This window comes from Necator americanus, chromosome III, assembly GCF_031761385.1.
Source record: "Necator americanus strain Aroian chromosome III, whole genome shotgun sequence".
Taxonomy (NCBI): Eukaryota; Metazoa; Nematoda; class Chromadorea; order Rhabditida; family Ancylostomatidae; genus Necator; species Necator americanus.
This window is the reverse complement of record NC_087373.1, coordinates 25,906,467-25,934,329: the sequence shown is the minus strand read 5'-3', so window position 1 is coordinate 25,934,329 and position 27,863 is coordinate 25,906,467. Positions and strand designations below refer to the sequence as shown.

The 27,863-nt window shown below is 40.9% G+C and overlaps 3 protein-coding genes across 4 annotated transcripts; 2 read left to right on the top strand and 1 right to left on the bottom strand.

The window, feature by feature from the left end:
- Positions 1-259: 259 nt before the first annotated feature.
- RB195_010935 (uncharacterized protein) lies at positions 260-8,985 on the top strand (the record flags this gene model as incomplete). Its single annotated transcript, XM_064192144.1, has 10 exons — positions 260-352; positions 425-589; positions 674-850; positions 907-1,019; positions 2,933-3,023; positions 5,551-5,658; positions 6,994-7,081; positions 7,144-7,332; positions 7,422-7,564; positions 8,932-8,985. The coding sequence occupies 10 exons, from the start codon at positions 260-262 to the stop codon at positions 8,983-8,985; spliced, it is 1,221 nt and encodes a 406-aa protein (XP_064049727.1).
- Positions 8,986-10,252: 1,267 nt separating this feature from the next.
- RB195_010934 (uncharacterized protein) lies at positions 10,253-17,621 on the top strand (the record flags this gene model as incomplete). Its single annotated transcript, XM_064192143.1, has 16 exons — positions 10,253-10,393; positions 10,901-11,015; positions 11,329-11,473; positions 11,565-11,658; positions 12,568-12,667; positions 13,889-14,061; positions 14,135-14,223; positions 14,315-14,375; positions 14,478-14,649; positions 14,790-14,943; positions 15,784-15,927; positions 16,042-16,128; positions 16,236-16,392; positions 17,199-17,372; positions 17,427-17,524; positions 17,582-17,621. 16 exons carry the CDS (start codon positions 10,253-10,255, stop codon positions 17,619-17,621), a joined length of 1,944 nt encoding a protein of 647 aa, XP_064049726.1.
- A 1,001-nt stretch (positions 17,622-18,622) lies between these two features.
- On the bottom strand, positions 18,623-26,381 carry RB195_010933 (uncharacterized protein; the record flags this gene model as incomplete). Of its 2 annotated transcripts, XM_064192141.1 has the most annotated exons (7): positions 20,852-21,016; positions 21,197-21,262; positions 21,762-21,824; positions 21,902-22,003; positions 22,437-22,529; positions 22,607-22,718; positions 25,502-25,569. In XM_064192141.1, 7 exons carry the CDS (start codon positions 25,567-25,569, stop codon positions 20,852-20,854), a joined length of 669 nt encoding a protein of 222 aa, XP_064049725.1. The 2 variants fall into 2 exon arrangements, with proteins under 2 accessions (XP_064049724.1, XP_064049725.1); XM_064192142.1 differs by lacking the exons at positions 21,197-21,262; positions 21,762-21,824; positions 21,902-22,003; positions 22,437-22,529; positions 22,607-22,718 and adding exons at positions 18,623-18,703; positions 26,329-26,381 and having other exon boundaries at positions 20,927-21,016; positions 25,502-25,571.
- Between the last annotated feature and the right edge of the window lie 1,482 nt (positions 26,382-27,863).

The window sequence follows — 27,863 nt, the reverse complement described above, 5'->3', positions numbered from 1 at the left end:
TGAAGGAGAATATATCTTAGATTGAAAACGTTCTGTTTATCTTAAGTTTGAAGTATAAATTAAAGTATCTTAATTTTGAAGAATAGATGAAAAGTAGTACCACATTATTTACGGAGTAATCCTGTATTGTAGCTGTTCAATCATTGTTTTCTTGTGATGAGGGTGTTGTCTACCTCCTCCGCAGCATTTTCTCTTGATTTCTGCTTTTTCAGTATGAATTCGTGAGGTTTTTCAGGCATCAATATTTTCATTGCTGATAATGTCTTCGAAAAAGAAAACGCCTCGTACATTGGGGAAGATTAAGGGAAAAGGAAAGATACTCGTGCCGAAATGGAAGCTGTTTCGTGCCAAGGTTGGCCTGCATGTTTTTAGACAGGGTATAGTGTGTAAGATCCATCGCTGGCTCTAATGTTTTCTGTTCCAGGAACCTTTGTTGTCAGTTTTCATGTGGGGAGTGAACCATTCCTTAGGCCAGTTGGAACATGTTCCACCTCCTGGCCTTCTTATGCCAGACGATTTCAAGGCTTACACTAAAGTAAAGATTGACAACCATTACTTCAACAAGGATATTATGCCGAGTCATTACAAAGTATGGTTTTCATATGTTCTTCCAAGTAGTTCTTCTCTTTATATGGTTCTTTCAATATGCCTGTGGAAGCAGAGATGTATTTAGGTGAAGGAATATTGTCCGAATGTATTCCGCAATCTTCGCGAACAGTTCTGTGTTGACTCAACAGAGTATCTTCGATCACTAACCGCGTATGAGCCAGAGCCTGATCAGTTAGACGGCTCAAAAACAGGGGCTCCGCCAAGACTATTTGTTTCTTATGATAAGAAATTTGTGATCAAGGTAGACAATGGTAGAAATATGTGCTGTTTTTTTTTGACAAGGACACCTTTTTCCAGTCTATGGATTCTGAAGCTGTGGCTGAGTTGCATTCAGTTTTGCGAGATTATCATGAATATGTTGTAGAAAAGCAAGGAAAAACGCTATTACCGCAGTACCTCGGCCTCTACAGGTTAGTTTACAAGTGTAGCTTACTATAAATTATCTTTGTAATTGAATTGTACAGTTAAAATGTGGACTGCCTTGTAGTGCAATTGTGAAAGCGGCTGCGCTTGCGGTAGGACTCTCGCTACCTCTAATCATGCTGCGAAACAGGATGATTAGAGGTAGCGAGAGTCCTACCGCATTTCATAACACTCGCCACTTTGAGCGCAACCGCTTAAGCAACTGCACCACAAGTCCCGTTTTGACAACACTATTTGACATCCTGGCAAACTGGTATATATTCTTACTCCAGAGTTGAAATTCTATCCAAGTTAATATCAGCTGTTCTTAGCAATTAATCTGCAATTTGTTCCGTATAGTATAATTTAGTCGTTTCTTCATATTTGTACTCTTGAAATATGTCCTCTTCGAAAGTGTTTACTTCGACGCCAAGAAAATCTGATACGGACCTCAAACGGCTGTTCACTTGCTAACGAGCATGATGATGACAAATGACGAATGTGGTTAAGAGCAGCGTGTCATTGACATGGTAGAGAACCCACAGCGAAAACATTCAGTTCGGATATAACATTGCGGAACCCGGTGTAGTTTCGCTCGTGCTTTCCTAATCGTTGTACGTTAGAAAGCGTCTCTATGTACACGTTTCTCTCAACAGCCTACTCATTGGTTTTCCTTGAATAGGCCGGTGAGGACCGCTCGTTCGTGACGCGGCCGCATGCTGGTGGCGTCTTGCAACTGAAATCGCCGTAATAAACGCGTTTTTCACATTTTTTTAAAGGAGATTAAAGAAAGATGAGCGGAACCACGCTGGGATCGGGAGTAATTTACCCGAACTCTACGCTATCCCTTGAGTTCAGCACTTCGTCAAAATCGTGATATGCCATATTTAACTGCATGTGCACTGAAACCTCGTTCTTCTGCTAGGACATAGGGCAGCTCACCCGACAAACTCCGACTACAATCCGGAATTTTTCACGTAATCGCAAGGGTGCAGTTATAACTAACTTATAACTAACTGCAAGACGCGTGCTCATTTTATCGGGGTTGAAGGAAATATGCGGGCAGCAAAGCGGGGCGGTGGAGGCAGCGGTTGCGATCGGGGTGGGACCCTTGTTAGCTCTACTCATATACGCTATTCCAGTGGAGCTAGCGATGGTTACACTTCGACATCAACAATCTGGATCCTCTTAAGCAACTGCACCAGGCTTAGGAATATTCTGATCGGACTATAATTTCTGCAAGGGGATTCACATAGCTGCTATTGTATTATGTACACCATCTGAATGCGGAAAACTTCTGACCGTTTTCCGCCACTTGGCCAAGTGTTTTAGAACTGTCGCTTTCGTTTCGACTTTCTGCACACTCCCTAAGATTAGCCGTTCAACTTTCTTACGGATGAGCTCGTTCTTAACATAAAAATTAGTCGCTAGTTCAAATGATGATCTATCTAGCTGTATCGACTTTTCGTTCTGCTGTTTCAGCTTAGAGTATTGTAAGTCTCATGGTCCTTTAATACAGCGCTTCGAGAGTTTCTTTTTGCCTTTTGATTTTTTTTTTGATTTTTAGGATATGTCTGTTATTTGTGATGTTCAAACACGATACTATTCGAACACGATCGGTATCAAAGAGTTGTTCCAAACTTTTAAAATGCTATCATTTCTTGATTTTTGAGTATCTTTCAATGAAACCTCTTATATCTTGTTCACGTTATTATTTATCTAGGCATGTAGAGATATTTGTTTGTAATATAGGAATCCTTTAGATCTATCTTTGCAGCTCGTTTCCATTTCTGATTTTTCCTCATGATTCTTTAATCTCTTGACACTCAAGGGTACACAGTAATAGATGTGTACCTGGCGTGATTTCCTTCATGAGAGGCTGCAGTTTTCCTTCTAATTACTCACTTTAATTGTTTTGTAGGCTCACAATTGAAGGCACTGAGACGTATCTGATAGTGATGAGAAACGTATTCGGGCGGAAATACAACGTGCACACGAAGTTTGATCTGAAAGTAAGTCATTTAATTTCGGTGGCTCTAGTTTCCGTTTGTTCTTTCTCTCCCTCAAGGAATTCCTTATCTATTAAAGTGATATGGTTAATTTTATTCTGTCGACTATGTACATATGGTTGTATCCCATGATGACTAGGGTGATTCCGTCCATTTCTCCCCGTATCAGTAGAAGCGGACGATCCCGGAACGCTGGGGCGCGAGGGTGGCGCGTTGCAATGGAGTATGTAAGAATCAGCGTTCTGGGGTCGTCCGTTTACACTATTACGGGTAAAGTTGAACGGAATCACCTTCTTCCCCACAATCTACGACCCCGTATAGGCATAACCCACCTGAAACCCGTACTACCCCAGATTCGTGGGGTGATACCTTTAAATTGATTAACTAAACAGAATGAAAGTACTGACATTAATGAGTTAATAGCGAAAGTTGTTTCTAAAAATGTCTAACAGAAAAGCTGCTTTCGCGAAAATTTTTGAGGAAGGCATTTCTCTGGTGATACATAGGATTGGGGCATAGTTCACATTTATCAGGTGAAACTTCCCTTGTAACACGTGTGCGAACCGAAACCACATGCGGCCAAGTGGGTAACTCCTTTAAAACATTGAGGCGTAAATTTTAATTAGACTGTTCCTAGAGAAATCCCTTTAGCAGAATATCACTTGCGAAAAGAAGAGTGATTTCAAATTTTGAATTCTGCATACTCAGGGCTTGGTATGTCGGCATTGTGATAAGTAGGAATCTGTACCTAGCTAGCTACGACCTACGACAGTATTTTTGTCTTCTTTCGACATGGGACCGGGACAAATTCTTATCGTCTTTGAACTACTGTAGGATCGATTTTTTGTGATAACGGAATGCTGCAAAGTTACGATCGATGTACTTTGGTAACTGTTTTTCTCTGTGTCTCATTATGCTCTCTGCAGAATGGCATATTCTATATGCTGTTTATTAACAGAGTACCAGTCTTTTACAGTGGCACAATACTTTGAGGGCCTGATTGCGGAAACCAACATGTCTCGGATGGTTTCTAAGTTTGCAAAATGGATATTGAGGTATATGAACGAAAGAAAGCAGCATGAGTACATCTTCTTTGAACGGATGCACTATATCTTTAACGTCTCACAATATATCTTGAACCGTATACATAACTATTTGACGTGTTTTCGTTTCCTGTCCTCTAACTGTTGATAAACAAGGTGTCCTTAAAGTTATGGTGCACTTTCAACTGGGCACAGGAAGGTAGCGAAATAAGATAGAAATGTGAAATTTTCACCAAATAAAAGGAAAACCTCTCAAGTTTCCTATTCAGTGCAGTTCGATGTGCCCTCCATTCATTGCCCTACACTCATCTAAACGATACTCAAGTTCTTCCACAGACGCTTAAGGACGTCTGGTGTCATGGAGTGAATGATATCTGTGATTCTCTGTTTCAAATGATTAATGCCGTTGACAAGTCTACTGTACACATGTTGCTTCAAATAATCCCACGAGTTAAAGCATAATGTCATCACCATTCGGGGATCGTGGTGGTAAGGAAAAACCCTTGGCTGTCCACTGGTTGCGGTTCCACAGGTGGTGCGTCATCATCTGTGTACACGCGCTTTCGCATCATACTAATTAAACATTGAGGGTTTTCTTTCTATTTCGTGAAGACTTTTGTGTGGAGCATTGTGCGAGAACAGTTGCAAAGCAAAGAAAAGCGTTGGTGAACATGTCAAAGAGTAATATCATGCAGTAAAATGATTGACAACAGGCTTTACGAAAAACTGTGTTGCGAACTATTTTTTTTATCTGACCGTATGCTAAGACTAGTGATTACTCTAAGATGAGACTGTTTTGCCAGATTGAATGCATAGCATAGAATCCTAAATTTGAGAAAATAGAATTTTTAGTTTGCGTATTAAAGAACATAAGCAGTAGAAGTGAGTGCGATGTGAGGCTCAAGATCCTTTTTCATGAGAATGGGATATTTGAGGGATGAAGTTCTTGTTTATTTCTCCTGTTCGGAAAATAAAAAAAATTGAATAGGAGTTTAACAGATTTGATTTCTGTTGGAAATATATTCGTCAGCAACAAAAATGATTGTTTATCAATTAGCGTTGACTTTATGCAATTCGCTTAACCTCTTTGCTAAGAGATTGTCGCACGTACAAAATTACCAAAGGAAATGCGTAGTAGATCTCGTTCACAGTGCATGACCACAGAAATGACCCAGTTCTACCTAATCGTGGTTCTCAAAACTCCAATGAAGTTTCTCTGTAACAGTATTGACGGCGTGATATATTTTGGATCACATTTTTATTAATGTGTTCATGCTGGTTTGAACAATTTTACGATGAAATGAGATACGGAAAACACACGGTTTCCTTCTGAGCGATCAAATTAAATGTAACAAAAAGCTCGTTGACGGTGTAGACGTCCCTGCCTTGACTTGACTATGGTTTGTGCACTCTCTACTCTATCTCTTTCTCTCTGTTTGTAAATGTTTTTTCCGGAGCTCAGGAGAAATTAGTTTTTTCTTTTGTAGGGTTCCACAGTCGCTCGTGTAGCGTCTGAGAAGGAAAAGAACAAGGAAGTCCCGACTCTCAAGGACAATGACTTCCTCGAGATGAATGAGAAGTTAAGCCTTCCTGATGTGAGTTGGTTCGAAAAAAATTTGTTTTTCCGTTATTGCACTGTACATTTCGCTCGTATTTTAGGAATCACATCCAAAAATCACAAATCAGATTTGTTATGGATTGAACACTTGATTGAAACTTTTTTTTGCATTTTTTTGTGTTGGTCCACGCACGAAACATTGCCTCTAAGTACTGAGATTTACCAAAAAAAGACTGCATTTGGTTATTTTTAATGTATCGACTTTGTAAATTATTGTAGTTGTAAATTAGATAGGGGTATTCATGTAAAACCTCTCTTGTAGAAATTCCTAACACCAAAACAATACAAGAGTGCTGTTCATGTAGATCATATGGTGTTCATAGAGCAAGTAAGACAATTGAGAGCGTTGTTGCAATGCTCAAGCAACATCGCAGTTACTGTTCGGATCACAGTTATGTTTTGAACGCTTCGAGATGGTGACGTGTCATGTATCGGAAAAATGGAAAATTTTTTGGAAAGAAATGCAACACATTTGAACTCACGTTTTTGAACTTAGGAAGAACCTTTAGAAAAGTCCTACGTATTAACGTCCGCGTTACCATTTAATGGGGAAGTGGGGGGAAGAGAGATCTAGAATAGAATCTAAGATGAGCGAACGGCAATCGGAAAGAAATCCAAAATTGTCCCATTAATAACATTAAGTTATGGCAACCATTAGCCCAAATACCGCAATGTAGAAATTGGATACCTTTTCGAATGTGGCCATAATATTTGGGGTCCGGTTACCATCGAGAAGTACTTGTGTTCTACTCCTTTTTCTCAACTTCTCAATTTCAAGTGGGGGGAGGTGAAACGAAGAAACGAGCAGATACACATGAACTACACTCACTGTCTTATGTTCATAACGATCTTATAATCCCTTCAGTCCATTCAGTTATTTTTTTTTAAATCAAATCAAGGTGACATATATGGCTCATAACTACTCAGACTAGGCTTTTTCACATTGATTTGATCATTTTCATTACGTATATCTGCACAGACAGGGCGGGTATGGCGCAGTCGGTTAGGGTTCCGTTCTAGCCACACGGTCGAGTGTTCGGAACCGCCCTGGTGCAAACAAAGCCATTCATCCCTCAGGGGTCGATAAATTGGTAGCAGACTTGTCTGGGAGGATAAAAGCACTAACGTGATCATCGGTTGGCCCCCACAAGTCATTGTATTGGCCAACATCCGCTCCAAAACCTCAACGATTACGAATTCCAGTAAAACGCATTGGCGCATCCGTAATGGATTGATAAGCCAGTGACTTTATCCTTTTATCTGGACAGACAAAAAAAACACTATAACTTTAAAAAAAAACACTTTTTTTCAGGAAACTCGTCACCAATTGCTTGAGATGTTGGCTGCCGACACCGCGTGGCTTTCAAAAATGCATCTTATGGACTATTCATTACTGCTGGGTAGGTATTTATGCTGCGGTTTATCCCCTTTGAAATGATTTTGTGGTAACTTCTTCTTGCAGGCGTTCATGATTGCGAGCGTGCTGCAGAAGAAGCTGCTAAGAGGCCTGTCGAACATGTCAGCGAGGAATCCGCTGACGAATTATGTCCTACACCGCCCGACTCACCACTTCCATCAACTGGAGCTTTTCCTCCTCTATCTGGTGGTCCAGATTTGGATGATGAATACTACGCTATTGCCAGCCATCCAGGTTAGAGCAGCGATTTCAAAGCTTCTTCCTTCTCATTAGTCCTTGATATCCTTTTTAAAGTTATAAAGCGAAGAAAGTATTTTGTTAAGACGCGCCTAAGAAGCTCATTTACTTTATCGGACTGGTTGACATCCTCACCTACTATGGAGTCAAGAAGCGCACTGCTACTGCGGCCAAGACAGTCAAGTATGGGTCAGATGCAGAGAATATCAGTACAGTGAAACCAGATCAGGTTAGTCTGCACGTTGATTTTACCTGTCGTGTTGCTTTTGTGATTACTTGTGATTTGTGATTAAGAGAGGTGCGCTTCTCAGTTACTCTCTAGTCATTGAAGTGAGTGGCATTTGGTTATGCTTGTTGATTTTTGGCACAACAATCTAGACGAGACGAGAGAATTTTGTGAGAATCTGCGACGTGGGCGACAGACAGGGGCGCAACAAAACCAATGCCCCTCCGTTTTGTAACGGGGCATTTTCTCAGCAATTGACAAGTGTATCGTCGGTCAATATCGCAGGTTACTCCTTCCGCTCTCAGTTTGTGGAAGAATCACGTGCTATGGACGCACTCTACGGCTCATATAGGAGGGTCAAAACGACATGAAGCACGTACGCAATTGCGCACGCGGATTCTCTCGAGGCGCTTCGGTGGAGCGTGGTGAAATCCTTGCTGTGGCACTACCCATCGCTGCAGTTTGCGACGGTCCCAACTTAGTTCCATCTGCTGCCTCCACCGCGACGTTTCGAGCGCGTACGCAAATGCAACGCAACTACACTTGTGATTCATGTCGTTTTGACCCTACTATAGCATGTTTCCTTCGTTTTTGTATAGATTCAAAGTTCAGCGCAACTCAAGATTAAATCTCACTGATCGCCGTACTTTCGGTCGTTCGAAGCAATAGAGACGAGCATTGAAGTAGAATACATGAAGGACAATGGATGAAGTGCACGGCATTCATCAATTCCTATAGGAATTCGCCTACGCATTCGACTTCAATTCAGATCTTTGTTAGAGGTTGAACGCGTGCGCAGCCTTACAATTGCGGGAGCTAGCCGACGTGTGGATCCAGTATTTTTATTCTCCCAGACAACACTCGCACAATCTATCGACCTCGGAGGGAGGAAAAGCTTAGTTGGGACTAAGAAGGAAACCACTGATAACCATTGATCGTACAGTTACAGCCGAACCTCTTACCGGCTGCACAAAATCCGATCTGAGACATAATACATACTACATACATATCGCCAACTTATATGAATCAGGAAGTCAGAATGTGGGGACTTTCTCGAACTCTTAGCGACGCTTCCAATCTCAAATTCAGTCGGCAAAATTGAATTCCTCGGACTGAGAGGCCCTTCTAGTAATCATGCCCTCCATCGCAGTTCGACACTACTGTAGGTTTCGGATTGGTTTCCTCTGCATTTTACTCTTTTACCTTGCTTACATGATTGTGAAAAAAAAATCCGTGAATGTGCTAAAACATTTCACTGGAATGGGAGTGATGGATCATATAAATGACACGTGGTAATTTCGAAGAAGTTTCTTAGTGTTCCTTTGTTGCGCTGAAAGGTTTTATTTAAGTTACGAAGGTGTTTTTTTCAGTATGCCCGACGACTTGTGGACTTCGTTACAAAAGCCGTGACACCTGGTGCATGAATGTACTCCTTCACATAGAGCTACTTCGCCCAAGCAGCCGAGTACATTTTCACGCCTGCCTCGTAATGCTGTTCTTGAATGGTTGTTCATACTCACATTTTCCTTTTCTTTTATTTTGCAAGTATTATTTATATATTTTGGTTATCTCAAAACTTCCAGTGCTTCTTGTGATAGAGTGACGCTTCGTATTGCTACTTCTTTGTTACACGTTTGTTGTCAGTTAAGGTGATTTTTTTTTCGAAGATGTGAGTGTTAACTTTTTTCCAATTACCGTTAAACATTATACGTCTGAGACTTTATATTCGGCCACCAACCACTTTAGGTACTGTTTACTTTTTTTGCTTTTGTACATATTTCTTTGTTGGCAGTAACATGTCTCACAATGTAGAAGCTTTTAATATTGATTTCAAGAACATTGATATGAGAAGCCAGCGGTAGATACCAGTGTTCTGGAAGTCTGGACTTTCTGGTACTGTCTAGTTTCTATACATTAGGATCCTGTACATGTTCAATATGCCAAAGTTTTGAAGTCGGCAGCACTCATAATACCTTCTAGGAAGCACCTTATGTGTCGCAGAATATTTGTTCAACAGTTCCGGTTTCCAAAGCTAGTAATGTAGTTTCCATGACTTGTCGTGTAATTGTCACTGATTTTTTTCCTGAAGTCTCTCACCTAAATTCACTCTTCTTTTGTCTTGTATTTGTCAATGTTTAGATAGACTGGACGGATCTAAAAGTAAGGTTTTCATCGATAGTAACATTGATTTTTGATGATATGTAAACACGAAGGTTCAAAATTATGAATCTAGCAACGCGGCCAAAATGTACACTGCACTCAAGTAGTTTGGCGGAGATTGTCACGATTAGTTCCGTTTAAGATCCGCCCATGAGTCTGATTTTTTGTCTCCTTATTGTTTGGTGTTGGATGGGAGACAAAATACTGAATTGTAAACACAAAACGAACTTTCTTCGTATTTCACTGGAGTTCTTGCTGAGATGAACAATTCTGAAGAAGTCATTTTTTTCAATTCTTTCGGAATTGCTGCAACACGTAATCTTATGGTAACTATTGTGTATTTTGATCAGCTTAATAACGTTAGTGCTATTTATTGTGTTTGAATCGTGTGCTTCATACATAAATCTTTTCCATGCCTAGTTATGCTGATGAGTATGAGTTTCACCAAGAGTTGTGACTGCTCTACAGTAAATTACTGTTTCGCGAGTATTGTTCCACAGTCGTCTATTATCCAATTTGCATTGCCTTCAGATGGAAGAAGCAGAGAAGGTGAAGGTGGTTGTGAGATGTCGACCTATCTCTCAACAAGAAGTCAGCCAAGGTCATAAAATTGCTGTCCGAGTTTCCACTGAGGACAACTCGGTAGTGCTGGAGCACGTAACAGGAAAAGAGGTGCTTCGCGTACATTATTGCAGTTTTTAATTCTTAGTGTGTTACTGCTTGCGTAAGCATTTACATTTTCGTGGATTCGGCCACATGAAAAGTTAGATAAGGAACTGAATCGTCAGGATCAAGACCTTTTTTGGATCGATTAGAAGCATCAAGATTTGATTCCTTCGGTTCTGAGAAGTTAGTTCTTAGATTCATTTCCAAAATTCTCGTGTAAGAAAAGTCACCGAAAAAAGGTTGCAAAAATGAACTTCCCAGCACCAGCTGTGATTTTTGATTAGTATTGCAATTGCAAGCAGGCTTTGCAAACTTTCATCTTACGTATTACGCTATGAAATGAACGTATTACGTTCATTTCATAGCGTTTATCCCCTTTTTCTTTCTTTTTTTTGCCTTGTCAGTTATAAAATGCGTGTTTCGCTGGAGCCTACCGAGGTTGGCGGTTGTTCTTTTAGTTCGCATGAGTTCTGTCCAATAGTAGTAGCTGACGTTGATATGTTCCAATTGAAGGAACCTCGACGGACGTTTTTTTTCGACGCTGTATTTCCCCCCGACTGTGATCAGATGCGAGTATACAATGTTGCTGCAAGACCAATTATAGAAAATGTGCTCAAAGGTTACAATGGTTAGTGTGAATTCTTTTTTTCTGAATTACTGAAGCAGTTTAAGTGATATCTGATTATGACACTGTTAAAAACTGCGGTACTGCCCGTTTCATTATTGATTAGCGGCACTACGAAACGTTTTACCCATCGATGTTTTTGGGAAAATCGGCAAAGATTCGTAATGTAGATTATTCATCTTTAAAAAATTTCTCGAAATATATATTCCAAATTGGAGCTAATCCTGCTCCAATTCTGTAAACTGCTCTGTTTTTTTTTTGTTTGAAAATCTTTTGATCAATTGTTGTGAATTAATATGTTTGCTGTTTTTCACAGGTACAATCTTTGCGTATGGCCAAACTGGCACTGGAAAAACATTTACGATGACTGGAGATTTGGAACGACCGGAATTGCAAGGAATAATACCGAATTCTTTTGCTCACATTTTCGACCACATAGCAAAATGCCAACAGGACATCACGTAAGACATAAAGTAGCAGGATTCGTACTCAGAGTACGAATATAAATCACTGACTGTAAATTGTTGCCGCTAAATATTGTTGATATTTCAGCTTTCTTGTTCGTGTGTCATATTTGGAAATTTACAACGAAGAGTTACGAGATCTGTTAGGAAAGGATGGTCACGGATCGAGTCTCGAAATTAAGGTAAAACTCAGCCTCATGTAGTTCCATATCCGTTCCGATTAAAGGCATCACCCCACGAATCTGAGGTGGTACGGATTTCAGGTGGAATATTCGTATACGGGATCGTAGATTATGGGAAGAAGGGTGATTCCGTCAATTTCTTCCTTATTGCCGTAAAAAACGGCCTGGACGATACTGCTTCGAGTGATCCGGCGCGCTATTTTCTACAACGAGTTTGACTGAAGCGCGCCAGCCTTGTGCACGCGCCGCATCTTCCGGACCTTTTTTACGGCAATTTGGAAGAAATGGGCAGACTCACCCCCACCCCCTTTCCACAATCTACGAATACTCCACCTGAAATCCGTACCAGCTCAGATTCGTGGGGTGATGCCTTTAAGGAAAAATTCACGTAGAGAGCCCGGTCTAAGATAAAATGCTCCACAATGAAGATTAAAATTTTGGTCAGTAGGATCAAAAATGGAAATGTCTTCCCAGAATTTAGTTCATGAAGAATAATTTAGAACTGTTTTTAATATGTGTACATGTTTTCCTCAAATTTTCAGAGTCGCCGCTTTACGAAGGTGTAATTTTTAGGTTGATATATATATATATATATATATATATATATATATATATATATATGCAGTGCTTTGAAGGTAGTTCTATAATGGGGTTAAGACGAAATGAAGCACGGTGCAATTTTGTAAGCGATTGTGCTCGGAGCGTTGTGGTGGGACGCACGCAAATTCACTATGCTTCATGTCGTTTTGGCTCGACAACGTCTCCTGTTAATAGTTAACGCTGTTTACTTATTATTACCTTTGAAACGTTTTCATACTGATAAACATGCTAATGAATTATTTTTACCAGCACACGATGTAGTGATATTGGTGTGATGCACTTTAACGTCGCTCAGTATTTGCATTGTAGGAGAAAGCAGATGTTGGGGTGTATGTGAAGAACCTGATTTCCATCATTGTTGGAAGCGCCAGCCAAATGCAAAAGTTAATGGAATTCGGCAACAAGAACAGTGAGCTTTTATCCGTTGTTCATGCCTAAATGACACCGCAGGTGTTCAACCGAGTGAGACAAGCGCGTTTGCCGCAGAGGAAACTTTTTCTCTGCCTGATGCGCAGCCATTCCATCTGTCCTGCCCCACTGGAAATCGCATCGTACTCATTCAGTCGACCGCATTCGGCGTTAGTTTTAATTGATCAGATATTAGCTCTATGTAAACTTCATTCACAAGAAACTTCAAAGTGAGGTCGAAATTTTAGCTAAACTTAGATTTAAGAAGTTAGAAAATGGGATGACATGGAATGGCACGTCGTTATGAACGGAAAATATTTTCTTATTTTCGTAGTAAAGTGTTGTGTCAGGAAGCAGATGACTTCTACAAGACTGTTCTTCTGCTCTTATATGAAGGGTTTTGATTTTTTTTTCTCAATTTAAGGATACTCAATCTCACTCAGTCGAGTGTCCAAATGATTGTATTTTGCGACCCTTCGAATCACTGATATAATCAGATGGTCTAACGTGGGTTGTCCGAACATCTTAAGATCGATGGACACAGAACTTATTTTTCTATTTCAGATGAGACACAGGTACGAAAACCAGTAAAAAAAATTCCGGTCATAACTAGGACATTAGGTTGGTGCGGACGAATAAGTGGGGATTTTTTTTTGTTTGCTGCATACATCAAGTGAGTTCCACAGGGAAAAGTCAGTCTAGTTTCCAAATTTCTTTCGTTCCTTGGCGAGAGAAGTCAATACATCTCTATCAGCCGCAAAATCATCTGTATTTCTATTCATTGCTCAGCAGAAAAGAACAATTCGATAATTTAGGCTCTTAGAGACATCAATTCATCCATGATACGAAAAAATCAACATTGGCTGTTTTATAAAAGTTAGATGACAGTGGAAGTAGAATGTGAATGGGGACATCACCCAGAGAAAAGTAGGATGTAAAAGTTCTAATCACCTTATGAACGTGGAAATGAAGGAGAAGCGTGGAAATAGCTCATTGTTACACTTTCAAACTTCTGGAAGGAGTTGCAGTCTCGAGGTACATAAGCTTTTTAGTCTCTTCAGGCAAACGAAAACACCCCTTTGAAAAAAAATGGTCTACTTCTTTTTGGAGTCAGACATCTTCTAGATAGTTTTGACGGGTTATTCAACAAACTCTTTGCGAAATCACTGCTGCTTCGGCATTCAGCATTCCATTAGGGGTAAAATACATTGAATGATTTTAGGGAAAGTTGGTGCAACAAAAATGAATGAAGAAAGTAGTCGCTCGCACGCAATGTTCTCAGTGACAGTTGAATCTAGTGAACGAGGTATGGTCACACAAGGCAAACTGCATCTGGTAGACTTGGCTGGAAGCGAGAGGCAAAGCAAAACAGGGGCAGCTGGCGAACGGTTAAAGGTAATGTCATGCCTCCAGATATGGCTAACATGCAAGTTTGTATTGAAGAACACTATAAGGGGCATACTTTTAGGAAGCAGCCAAGATCAATCTTTCGTTATCCACACTCGGAAACGTAATTAGTGCTCTTGTAGATGTCAAGTCGACCCACATTCCGTACAGGTCTGTTTTTCTTTCTTATTGATGTCCTGAAAAAGCCACGCAAAAAGAAGTACGATGCTCTCCAAACATTCTACATCCTTCTTGATTTCAGAAACTCCAAACTGACTCGCTTACTGCAGGACTCTCTTGGGGGGAATTCGAAGACTGTCATGGTGTGTTCGTTGGAACTTTCTCAGTTTTGTTGTTTCCACATTCATTTCCATCCAGTACTGACGAAGTGCGACTTGAAATAGCTAAAATTGAACTGTACACAGATTGCGAATATCGGACCTGCATCTTACAACTATGATGAAACACTGTCGACATTGCGGTATGCTAACCGTGCAAAGAACATCCAGAATGTAGCAAGAATCAATGAGGATCCAAAAGATGCACAACTAAGGAAGTATCAGAGTGAAATTGAGATGTTGAGAAAGCAGCTAGCTGGTGAGAATAATGTAACACATACTTTTATAGATTCCTTGTTTTTTACAGTCTAAAAATCGGCACAAGTTCCCAAAAATTCAAGTGTGGTTTTCATTCATGATTGATTTCACTTGATTATGTTGTATGTGGAGATGCTTCAGAAGAAGAAGCCGAAATTAACACTGAAAACGAGTCTGCATGGGAGCTGCGCATGCAAGAAATGGAGCAAAGCCTTGAGAAGACTCGGGAAGAGCTAGCTGGCAGAGATGTTGAGGACGAAGAAACTCGGAAACTAGTGCAGCAAATGCTGGAAAGGTGCGAAAAATGTCGGAATGTTCAATTTTCGATGTGCCTTCTTGTTTTGACATTATGTAAGGAGAATCGATGAGCTAGCTGTACAAAAGATTGTTAATTTGTTTTGTTGGCTAACATTTTGGCGCCTCTCTTTGAGAAGATGAAATGTTCCCTGAACTCGACGCTGACGTTAGGCGCTGCAGGGTGGAACAACTTCGAAAAGGGTGTTTAGAAACACTGCCGAAATGAGTGGAGCATCAATCAGCAAAATCGGCACCACGTGAACTGCCTCACTTACATGACACAGAGTGCGTTCGTCTACGGGATGCGGTGTTATGTATTCGTATCAACGAAGAAACTCAATTATTGGAAGCGTAATGAGCCAATTTCGAAATCAATGAAAAAAAAACTGAGCGTGTAGACCTAAAACATTGTTCCTAAAACATTTAAAAGCTTTTTGAATTCATACCAGGAATCCTGAAAAGGATAGTAAGAAAGTGTGTGTCTCGATTGTGGTGAAACATGAGATATTTCTGGACGTTTCGCTCTCGTGATCAGCGACCACACCTGCAGCCGCTCCAACCTAACTTGAGTATTAGGCCTACCGACTGACTAGCTGGAAAGCAGGCTTAGAATTTTTATTGTTTGTTTATGGAGAGATTCTTTCCGATCAGTTGCTTGCATCATTTCAGGCTCCAAAGCTGCTATTTCCCGAAATGCTAACAGTAAAATAAATTAACAAACATGTGTACAGCTAGTCAAACATTAATACACTGTGCTTAGACATCTGTTACCGAACTTTCCGCTTCAGCAACACTTACTTCAAGATTAGTGATTTATTGCCAAGAAGCTTGATTTCAGAGAAACAGAACTGAAACGTGCAAGGGCAGAACATGCTGAACTACGCGCAAAACTTAACCAAATGGAGAGCCGCCTTATTGTTGGTGGTGAAAATATGTTAGAAAAAGCCGAAGAGCAGGCAAGACTGCTCGAAGAGAGCAACCGGTGAGTTGTACTGTTTTTGCTCATTATTTTATTTCGTCTCGGGTTGCGAGGTGTAGCTAGAAATATTTCATCCGAATCAAAGCGTATTTGTACCCAGAAAAACATACTATTTAGCGAGCTGGAGCTGTCGCGGACGCAAGAATCACGTCTTCGGGATCAACTAAAAGAGAAAGCGGCTGCCAGGGAAGATATTGAGGAGAAGTCCGTTTGTGGCACGATTGAATTTTCTTGTTCTTTTGGAGTAATTCTAGAACTTTCTCAGTTGTTTTTGATTAGTTTCAATGTATTTCTGTCAAGATTTAATTCAGATATTCATCTTTGCAAGAAGAATCTGCTGCAAAAACTCGTCGTTTACGACGTGTTTGGAATGAGTTGTGTGAAGCTCGGACAGAATTGGCGGACTCGGAGGCGGAACATCAACGAGAGGTCGAAGGACTTCTTGAGAGTATAAGAGAGCTTAGGAAGGTTGGTTCCCTGAATATTTACTGTTGCTTCTTCAACTTGTATGATTAAACAAGTACTTGTCGCCAAAGGAAGTATATGTAGTTTGACACACTGCTGTGAAAGTTACTTTCGTCGTTAAAGGATGCTCATAACGAAACTGACGACGTTGGGGTCTCTGCGGGCAAATATAGAGTTCATGGTGTAGATTACGAGTATGCCACGTGACACGCTAAAATCTCCCTAATCATCCTAAAGAACGGTGTGGGAACGTTTGCTCCTGCGAGATAAGTGAAAACTCACATTCTTTCTGCACGCGCCGTATCCAAGAATGAGCGGTCGAAAATCAGTGACATTTCCCCATCAACCTATTCAAGTAAAACAATGAATAGGCTGCTGAGGGAGGGGTGCTTTCCGTCGTGTTTCAGGGCTTTAGGATTAGGATAACTCAGAGGAACCCGCTCACGCTCCTAATCAACAATTTGAACTATGTAATATTTGCCCACAGAGATCCCAATATTATCAGTTTCGTGATATGCGGCCTTTAACATTTTAAAACAGCGTACCTCTGAAATTTTTTAACGTAGTGTCGTTTTCATTGATCTAACGAGATCAACAATATTTCTACCTTTGATTCACTGTGATTACTAGGCCTATGTAGAGGTTTGTTCTTTGTCGCGTTTGCATGGGATTAAGTGACCTATTCAACCAAATAGTCGCTCACTGTTCCCACTACCTGAGAACAGTTTTCGCTGGAAACTCTACGTAACCAGTCCCATCAAGTTCCCTGCAGTCGTGAGGGCAAGTAATCTCGTGTGTTTGACTTGCAGGAGTTGCTCTTGAATATGGCGATCATTGATGAATACATACCTCCTGAGTACGTGGAACTTATCGAAAAATATGTCAGTTGGAGTGAAGAAATGGGCGACTGGCAGTTAAATGCTATAGCCTACACCGGGAACAACATGAGAGCGACCGCACCTGTTCCTATGGAGTCCTACCAGGTAAGACAATTACAGATGTTGTAGAAATAGCACTTTTCTGGCTATCTATTCTAGCTTGATGCAAATCAAACAATTCCGCTTTTCTATTCGTATAAAACGGATTTGGGAGCAGCCTCTATTGCACCTCGACCTCGCACAAGAAGTGGAAAACGGTAGAATGTAATTCTACGGTTATAAGAATACAGATTTCAAATCCGTTTTCATTACAGGGAAAGAAACGCGGCCAAGCTAAAAACATTGCTAAACTGATCATCTCCTTCAACTAATGCGACTATCCATTAACTAGTAACTCCAAAATCCTGGCTGTTTCTTTATCTTGGAAACAGTGATGGAAGTTCCCTCCTATTTTTTATTGATCTCCTTCATCTCGCTCTAGTCTTATCTTATTCTAATCGCAAATGCTTGTCTTTCACTTGCACGAGTACTTTTATTTCCTGATACTCGAAATTTTTCCACGTTGTTATGACTGTTGCTTACACATAGCATTTCAATAATCAATTATGCGCAGAAATAAAATTTTCAAACATGTTCACCAAAATAAATGATTTCGCCACCCCCTGTCTACTTCTTCACTTCTAAGATGGCCCCGGATTTTTTTTTATAATCGGGTGATTGATTTGTATATCTACTATTCTGAAGCCTGAATAGATAATGTAGCCTCAGAGCAGTCTGGCCAACATGTTCCACAAACCACTTGCTACAAAACTTCGATAACGATGGTGACTATTGACCAAAAGAGTTTTTGTTTTTATTTGTCGCAGTCTCTGGTCCGCTAGAGCATAATATGTGGAACACAGTTGAAAGTGAAAGTTTTAAGTCGAAAAAACCCTACTGTGGCTTTTGTGTGGACCAAAATCCAACAGAAATTGGCAAACGTACTCACGGAGCAAATCTGAAGACCTTGTTTAGGTTGAGAATTGAGCTTTTGGTCGAGGAAAGACGTGTACACGGAGTGAAAGTGTGTGAGTGAAACTGCTGAATATATTGTAAGCATCCCAAAAACAATACTTCCAAACAATTTAATATAAGTTTCCCTTAGAATGTGACTAAACTGTTTGGCAAGAGACCGAGAGCAGTGTGGTCTGAATGGTATGGGACACTCAGTGTAAGTCCATGTGTAAGTAAGTATGTGTTAGCACACACAATATGAGCGGAAAGGTTTTTACGCTAACGCGTTTTTCACATCTCGAAGCATAAAGGATGTTATGTAATGGGATCTGTTTCCGCATCAAGAACTTCCCATTCTCAACCTAATCACCCGGCGGCATTTCGATTGTGTTCAGCGGTACACGCTTTGTGCAGAACGTAAACATATACTGACATATGGCTGCCTGCAGATATAAATTTTTCTCCTTTTCTTCTATTGACTTATTATTATATTACTGCATTTTATTATTGTATTTATATATATTTATAGTATAATATGTATAGTAAAATACTATTTATAGTATTTTACTGCAACCGTTCATATAACTCATCGTACGCTCACGGATCTAGCCCAAAGATTGATATGGCGAACTTCCTGGATTCTGAATCTAAAGAATGTGGATTCACACTTGAAGGCGGCGTTAGACGATTTTGACGTTGTGCGGAACAAACAGCGAAAGCGTAGAGTTCGGATAGTGGATTGTGGATCTACAACCGCTCTAGTTCCTACGAGGTACATTAAAACGCGATTCTGTGCACCCGTTCCTGCCCATCATTGATCTTCAACCTCTTGCACTTGGATGCGGCGCGTACACAAGGATGGATCTTTCTTTAATCGTCGTAAGAAACGGCGATTAGCGAAGGACGAACGGAACCATGCTGGGTGCTGCAATCTATTATCCGAAGTTTACGCTTTTGCTGTGGGTTATGCGCCACGTTAAAATCGTGACACGCTGTCTTTAACACATGGATAAAAAGATAGCACATATTAATGTATGTTCACGTAGTTGAATGTTCCCAAACCTGTGCATCCCGTTGGGCGTACCTCCTGATCTCGGAAGTCAGCACAGCTTCTACATCAAGCATAGGATGCGCCTTAATATTCTTGACACCCGCATACTTAGCAAATTCGGTTTCGCAGCGGCCAACTCCTGTTACTGTCCTTGATTACTGTCGTCAACTGGGGTGGCCCAACGTCTTTCAGAAAGAGAATGCCTTCTGAGCTCGAAATCGCCGCCTAGGAACTGAAGCTGGGTGAAGACGACGTGAAACTCCTGAAACTTGGTTCATATACAGCGCAAGCAGTTGCGCACGAAGAGAAGCAGGATCGTAGCGGTTGGAATCGAGTCTAAGTCTAGTGTACTGAGCTATAGTTGTACCGTTTCTTTGCATAGGTTTCAGCAAATACAACATTAATGCGTCAGTTGCTGACAACTTGTAGGATGGTGTAGGTGAAGGTGAATGATGTGGTGCTCGAACTGGCAATTGCAGGAATCTGAATGTGGCTCTGAAAAAGTGCAAGCAAAAATTCGTAGGGTACTGGCCCTGTGTTCGGAGACGTCTGCACAGCGTAGAGAGTAAGCCAATGTTATAGCTCTGTGTACTAATGTATTCTTTAGAAGGTTGGCTAAAGAAGTCCCTGTAAAATAGCCATTATTTTCCGGCATCTTGGGAACGAGACTAATACGCAGATCAGGTGTGTTGTTTCCTAAAAAAATAAATCCGCAGCATGGAACAATTTTCTTCTACAGAAAAAGGAACTTTCTGGACACACTTTTCTATGGACGAAAATTGCTCCTTTTTCGTTTTTCAGTCTCAGGTCGTTTTGAGCATGATAGAGCTCGCTACTACTTCTTTGAGGTTTCTTGGAGCAGGACTATTTGGGTTTTTCATTCTGATTCACGACTTCCATATTCTTCACATTTCAATTCCACAACGCCTACCACTTTTCTTTTCAGAACTCTTTTACCATTAAAATAAGTTTCTTTCTTTGGTTCTCGCTCTACAAACCGACTTTTAAAGGCATCACTCCACGAATCTGAGGTGGTACGGATTTCAGGTGGAGTATTCATATACGGCATAGTAGATTATGGGGAGGAAAGTGATTCCGTCCATTTCTTCCTAATTGCCGTAAAAAACGGCCCGGAAGATACGGCTTCAGGCGTTCTGGCGCACTATTTTCTACAAGGAGTTCGATTGGAGCGCGCCAGCCTTGTGCGGCGCCGCATCTTCCGGGCCGTTTTTTTTACGGCAATTAGGAAGAAATGGACGGAATCACCCTTCTCTCCATAATCTCCACTATCCCTTATAAGGATACTCCACCTGAAATCTGCACCACCTCAGATTCGTGGGGTGATGCCAGAAGAACACACATGAGCTGTTCATGTTTATATACTAAGAAACATATCCAATACCCCAGAGTCAGGTGAAACGAAGAAAAAGAGTAACAGAAGCTGCAGGTGTCCACTGACAGCCTTCTAAAGTGAAGTGCGTAATCTGCATGTCATTACAGTTTCCTTACGAAGGAAATATGAGCACAAGTAAGTGTCACTTTATGTTTTACAAGGAGAGCAGCTCAGACATGGAGCGATCCCGTTCCGATCGCAATGGGCGCAACGTAGACGAACTCGAAATGTTTCGCGTGCTTTCTTTCCACCACGGCAAAGCGAGCAGACAGTGTAGCCGGTGCCGTGACATGTGCTGCAATCTTCGCGACCCTGAAAGACGCAGAACACTTGGATATTTAGGTTGTGCCAGTTGCAGTCAAATTTGAATATTTAAAACACTTTGTTGGATCTATTTCTATTCTATTTGACATCACCCATCATTCTGTGACCACTTTTGTGTTAGAAGGAAAAAGTGTCAGAAGCGCTTTAAATTCCATGTAAATGTGTCACCTGGAAGTCGTGAAGGATGCCGACAAGATTCTTGTTCTCATTCTCCTGGAAAAGCGTGGCGTCGTTCTGAATTAGATGGGGTTGCACGGTCGGACCATCGGCAAACTTTGTTTATCGAGTGATAAAAATAGTGATAAAAAAAACGTAAAAACCCCAAATTTTAGTTTTTTGCAGTTCTTCTCTGCGGCTTTTTAGAGGAACTTTTAGAGGAAGCTGGTTCTCGTAGAGGAGAGAACCTGAATTCAATAAGTGATGCTGAGCAAGTAAATGCTCTTACATTTTGTAAAACGAGAGATGACGTGATAGCGGTATCCCTCACCACGTCATATTCGTGGTATACTGCTTTTAAAACACTACGAGACAACGTTTAAAACACTACTTTCACGTGTGCTTTTCACATGGCGCGAAATTTGCGCTGCATTTCTTGGCCGAAATTTCTTTTCTTGCGTTTGTGAAGCACACTGAGGATTAACCGATCATTTCGGTCAATATGTAGGTTTTAAAGCTACATGGATAATTTAAAATCCTCCTGTACGAGTTCCCACAAGGACTACAAGAAACTAACCCCGAAGTATTTTCCATTGACATAAACCGTTGGTAGACTGTCATAAACAAGCTCTCGATCGCACTGAAATGAGTTCATCGTTGAGTGTTGACGGCGGTGTGAGGTTACAAAATCGGCGATGTTAACGCTTTCAGCCCTACAGGATCCAATCGCATTCGATCTGCCAATTCATCTGCGAAAGACGGATCAATATTCAGATCACGAAACTCTGCCTTAATCCTCAGGGCTTTCAACAACTCCACCTATAAATCGCTAGATTTCTTTATTACAACAATGAAGTCTGAAGAACAGCACACCACGAATCTGAGGTGGTGCATATTTCAGGTGGAGTATCCGTAGACATCTTTCGCTGCATCACTGCAAACAGCCGCCTCCAGAATGCTGTTTTGTACGACGCCATCTATTGCAACGCTCAACCCCTTGCGCCGCCTCCGCCCTGCGATTCGTCGAAAATCAATTCGGACTGCCCCCATAGGCAGAAAGGGACGCTACGCGTGCAAGAGTGGCGCGCTGCAATAGAAGGCATCGTATATGACAGCATTCAGGGGCCGGCTGCTTGCAGTGACTGAGGGAGAGATGAGCGGAACCACTTCGGTCTCCATAATCTACGACCTCGTATACGAATAAATCCGTACCACCCCAGATTCGTAGTATGCTGCCTTTAATCGCACTTACAGTATCTCTGCATCGCTCCCATATCCTACGTAGAATTCCGCAAGTAGTGATGTAAACAACAATCCTGTCCTTTTCCTCTTGGATGTAATCTCTCTGCAATACTCGGTTATCCGTTCATTCGACTACTATCTGCATTATCAATTACTGTATCCAAAAAACTTTGCATTAACCTTCCATTGGCTTTTCATGCGCATCATGCGAATTGTGTTAAACACGTGCATCCTACGCCCTCTAACACTTCCATGTCGAGTGAGCAACGCTTCTTCTGACGATTCCAAGGATCTGAGAATATCAGAAATTTAGTAACTCAGTAATCGAAGGTGGTAAAAAATAGCTACATTTATAATCTTCGTAAAACAAGACCTACACTTTTTTCTCTCGATTTTCGCTGAAATAGTGATCAATTTGTACGGTTATGTTACAAATATACAATAATTCACATTTCGTTTCTACACTCTTCTTATCTTCTTATCTTCTCGTCTCTTTCTTTATCTCCTGAATAGCAACACGTCGTAATGTTAGAATTAAGTCCGCGTACTTCACTTATCGTTCTAGTGCTCTGTTATCACAATGTGGTTATGGCGCTTCGCCAGGTCCTTCCTTGTTGGAGTTGCTGTAAAGTTCAAGGAAGGCTGGTGATCAAAAAGAGAAATTTCTTGAATATTTCAGTCTTGTGCTGTAATTCCCAGTTTCTCATAGAAAAAAAAACAGATGTCAAAGCCTCCACGCTACTACATAATTGCGGTCAGAATCTCAGACGTGGATTTTTTTTAGTGATCGTTGTGTTCTACATTGAATGGAAATCACTAAACTTCGCTTTATCTAAGCTATAAATAATTAAATATATATCACAGTGACAGTCTGTTATAATAGATTTAATAAGTTCTCCATGTTGTCACCCGTGACACGAGATGCTCTTTGGGAAAAACATATTTTCTCAGTAATCATTTGTGAGGAGAGTGTAAGCATCTTCACGTGATTTCTGCAAATGCATTTCCAGGGAATTTTAAAGCACCCTTCTATATCAGTTTTCTATTCAGTTCATTCACATTCATTTATAACATCAGAAATGGTTCGGTGATGTTAAACTATGTCAGCATAAGTTCCAAGCGTATGAAGTTACATTTCCGGCAGATTACAGCAAAACATTTCACATAATTTATCTTTTAAAAGTTCTTGAAATCATAATTACATCTAAAATCTAAATGTACATCTAAAAAAGGCTTTCTAGTTGTCAATTTGCAAAAGAGGCAGACGATCGATGGGAGGTTCGAATCCGCCCAGTGCTAACCAAAACTTTCATCCCTTCGTGGTCGACAAACTGGTATCAGACTTGTCTGGAAGGATAAAAATACCAGTTTGACACATCGACTAATCCCGTTAGTCATTGTAAGGCTGCACATGTGTTTATAAACCTCAAGCGAAGACTGAGTTGTAGTCAAACGCATAGGCGCATCTTCATAGGGATTGATCAATGCAGTGCACTTTATGATTTAATTTGCAAAACTGTTGTTTATTCTGATTTCTATTTCGGTGCGTTCGACTTCGTAGGGGCTGGAAATTTGAATTCGAAGTTCCAGTCGATCTCAACGTTTAAAGGCATCACCCCACGAGTCTGAGGTCGTACGGATTTCAGGTGGAGTATTCGTATACAGGATAGTAGATTATGGAGAGGAGGGTGATTCTGTTCATTTCTTCCAAATTGCCGTAGAAAATACCTGGAAGATACCTCTTCGAGCGTTCCGGTGCACTATTTTCTACAAGGAGTTCGATTGGAGCGCGCCAGCCTTGTGCACACGCCGCAGCTTCATGGCCGTTTTTTTACGGGAATTAGGAAGAAATGGGCGGAATCACACCCTTCTCCATAATCTATCATCTCGTATACGAATACTCCACCTAAAATCCGTACCACCTCAGATTCGTGGGGTGATGCCTTTAATGACAATGCGGCTGCGTGAATCTTTCAGTGTTCTCCGGAATACGATCTCAGGCATTTGAAGGGTTTCCGATGTTAGAGCAACATATTTGTTATCGTTACGTCTACCCAAAACACACTTCTCTCGGTACTTCTTTTCTTCGCAAAAACCCAAATTACCCTATGCTCGGAAACAGAAAATCAGAAATAAATCTGTCTGAAATATAGGGAGACTGCCGCAAAATGAACTGAATAGAATTCCTCTGAAGAAGTTCTAGAGGCGGCTTCCATTGCCAACTAAGATGGAGTAATTAAATATGATCCATCAAGAATTATTCTCAGAGGAACAGATTGTTAAGGAACGTCTAGGACTAACTAGTCCAGGTGAAAAAAATAACTACGTCAACGATAAGTGTTTCGTTCTGCAGAGCGGTTAGGTGAAAATTTAGCGTAAGGCAACGTATCGCTCAATGACTTAACTTTTCAGCGACGTCATAGAACTGAATGGAAGTGTTGCGTTGGTAAAGGACTTGGACCATCATTCAGAGTTATTGTTATTGACTGATTCCAAAACGAGCAAACATGAAGTAGAGTAAGTTGGTGAACCCATCAAATCCTTGCTAGCGAGGGAAGTCCGAAATGATTGTGCTTAGGCAATTTCAGAAGGAAAACTACAGATGCACACATAGGCAACACTATGTGTCTGAAGGCTAATAAGCAAAGAATCCTCGAACATCGGACATGTTGATTTCGTTTTTTTTTTCTCAAGATTTTTCTACCAGGATATTCTCTGCATGCAATACTGCTTTTGTTGGAGCTGCTGTACAGTGTTACATCAATTCAGCAGCTTGAATAAAGCTTTTGCTAAGTGCGGTGTAGAGAACCATACGTCCACGTTACGTTGGTAACACGTTTATTAAGTCCTATTTAAGTTGGATGTAGGTTTGCATGAGGACTGCCTCAAAATTCCCTGTCACAATACATTGCGCCTCAAATCTACTGTTAACTGAGGAGCTCCGTTCCATTCCCTATGACTGAACAAAAACAAATAAAAAGAAGAAGAGGAGAAAAAATCGTGTCCAGTTCTAATATTATTTCAACGTTTACTTTTATTTCAAAGAATTCAACAATAAAAAGATGAAACACTAACCGTTCTAGCTCGAGCCTCATCCGATGGAGGTCGAGAATAATAGCAGCGATATCCAATACTTCGTTCATCGCTAGATGGTAAGGCAAGTAACAGAGTTTTTTCTGGAACGCTAATTCTATAATAATTAAGCGCAGTACATTTTCCTTAACTAAAAAGAAAGGAAGGAACAAGAAATGAGGAAATGGTAATGTGTTAAAAAAAAGACCATAAGATCATAAGAAGATGGAACTCTAAGCTACCGTGAATACTCGCCCACCGCTCATATACGGTGGAGTCGAATGCGTTCGGTAAACAATGGCGGCAGAAGGAAGGAGCGACCGCTGTGAGATTGTCAACACAAACAGTTCATTATGACTGGATCATGCGAGAAGAAGGCAGACACGATGAAGTTAAGGAGATATCGTTATCGTTACGTTATCTGTTAGGACGACTGCACTTCTGCTCTGTTTTAAAGGCATCAATCCACGAATCTGAGGTGATATGGATTTAAGTTGGAGTATACTTATAAGGGATAGTAGATTATGGAGAGGAGGGTGAATCCGTCCATTTCTTCTTAATTGCCGTAAAAAACGGCTAGGAAGTTACGGCTTCGAGCGTTCCGGCGCACTATTTTCCACAAGGATTTCGATTGGAGCGCGCCAGCCTTGTGCACACGCCGCATATTCCGGGCCGTTTTTTACGGCAAGTAGGAAGAAATGGACGGAATCACACCCCTCTCCATAATCTACTATCCCGTATACGAATACTCCACCTGAAATACGTACCACCTCGGATTCGTGGGGTAATGCCTTTAAGTTGCACTAGCTAGGTAATTCTTTCACAAGTACATATGGGTCGATCCAAAATGAGGTGCATATGATGTTCTACTTGTAACGTACATGTGGCAATTGCTGCTTGCGGCTATCAGTACCACCCAGCTTCGATGTTTTCCAAAACGGAGGACTTCAATTAAGCAGTAATTAAGAGTAACTCTGCTCAAGATTCATTTTCAAGTGGAAAAAGTAAGGAACATACGTAGTGCCAGTTGTAGTCGCCTTACATGTGGCCGTGTTAGTGGTGCGAAGTTCTTATCAGTGGACGATGGCTAACCTTTTCGCACAGGAAGTGGTGGACACGGTCAAGCGTTGGGATTTTCCCAACAGGACATCGCAAGAGGGGGTAGGAACGGCTCATATTCGATACCTGTCTTTGAAATCGTGTGTTATGCGAATGAATGATTGACGAAGACCCGGAACTTATTACAATGAGAATAATTTAGTCAGGGAGAGGGTACACAAGCCACAAAGTGATAAAAAGGTCTTTTTTTATGCTCCTGGTAATAAAACTAGTGTGCTCCTTTAACCAATCTTGGAGATAGAAGACCTTGTTGCGGCTCCGAACTATGCTTGACAACGTCGGGGTCCCTTTCTGGCTCAGTCTGCGCAAAATCATATCCGATATTGACAGCCCGCTGTCAATAGGACAAACCATCGAATACGTGAATAAAAATGATAGAATTACAAATCGCATACAAACATTAAACACATTACAAGTCTCACTATCCTACAAAACCTAAAGGTTACAAATTTCTGTAGAATTATTTCATATGAGAAAAATGGACCTAACTAGAGGGTGACTTCGTATTGAGTAGTAACAGGCTGCAGTAGGCAAACTTCATTTCCTTCACAGTTTTGCATTGCTGCGGCACTCCTCCGTTACTGCCAATTCAATAATTGAAGATTCAATTATTTCTAAATATAGCTAATGCGGGAAGAGATCAATCCCTGACAGAAGTAAGTTTCTTGCATTCGGCGTCAAAATGCTAAATAGGCTATCTTATCTAATCTAAATATCTTCCATCCAACAATGTTGATTTTTCATATTGTCACTCAAAAGAACTGAATCGAGGTAAAAAAAAACGACGTGAAAGACGCATTTCTTACAATAATGTCATTTGCAACGCGCCATCCTTGTGCACGTGCCCCATTCAACTGCGAGCGGTCGAAAATCAGTTTGGACGCCCCGATAGGAGGCCATTCATTGCTTTGGGTTTGTTCTTTGTGGATTCCTTTCGTTGTTTTGTGTAATAGTTTGCGTTCTTTTGATCTTCTGTTGTTACTTTCTTGTTGTGCAGTGGTTTTGGCCACAATTTCGCTAGGTTTATGTGTACATTCATCATGTTTGTCGTTTTCTTCCTGTTCCAATGCTTTGTTGTCGATATCGATACAACGTTAGATTCGTAATATGTAGGCTTTTATAGGACAGCTAATAAGTAGAATAATTTAATAGCCATGGGGAAATATTAGATGAAGGAGAGTCCTGCGAGTGAGGAGGCTTTTGAAGAGGCACGATTAACCATATCAATGCGGTTTCGAAAATGAAC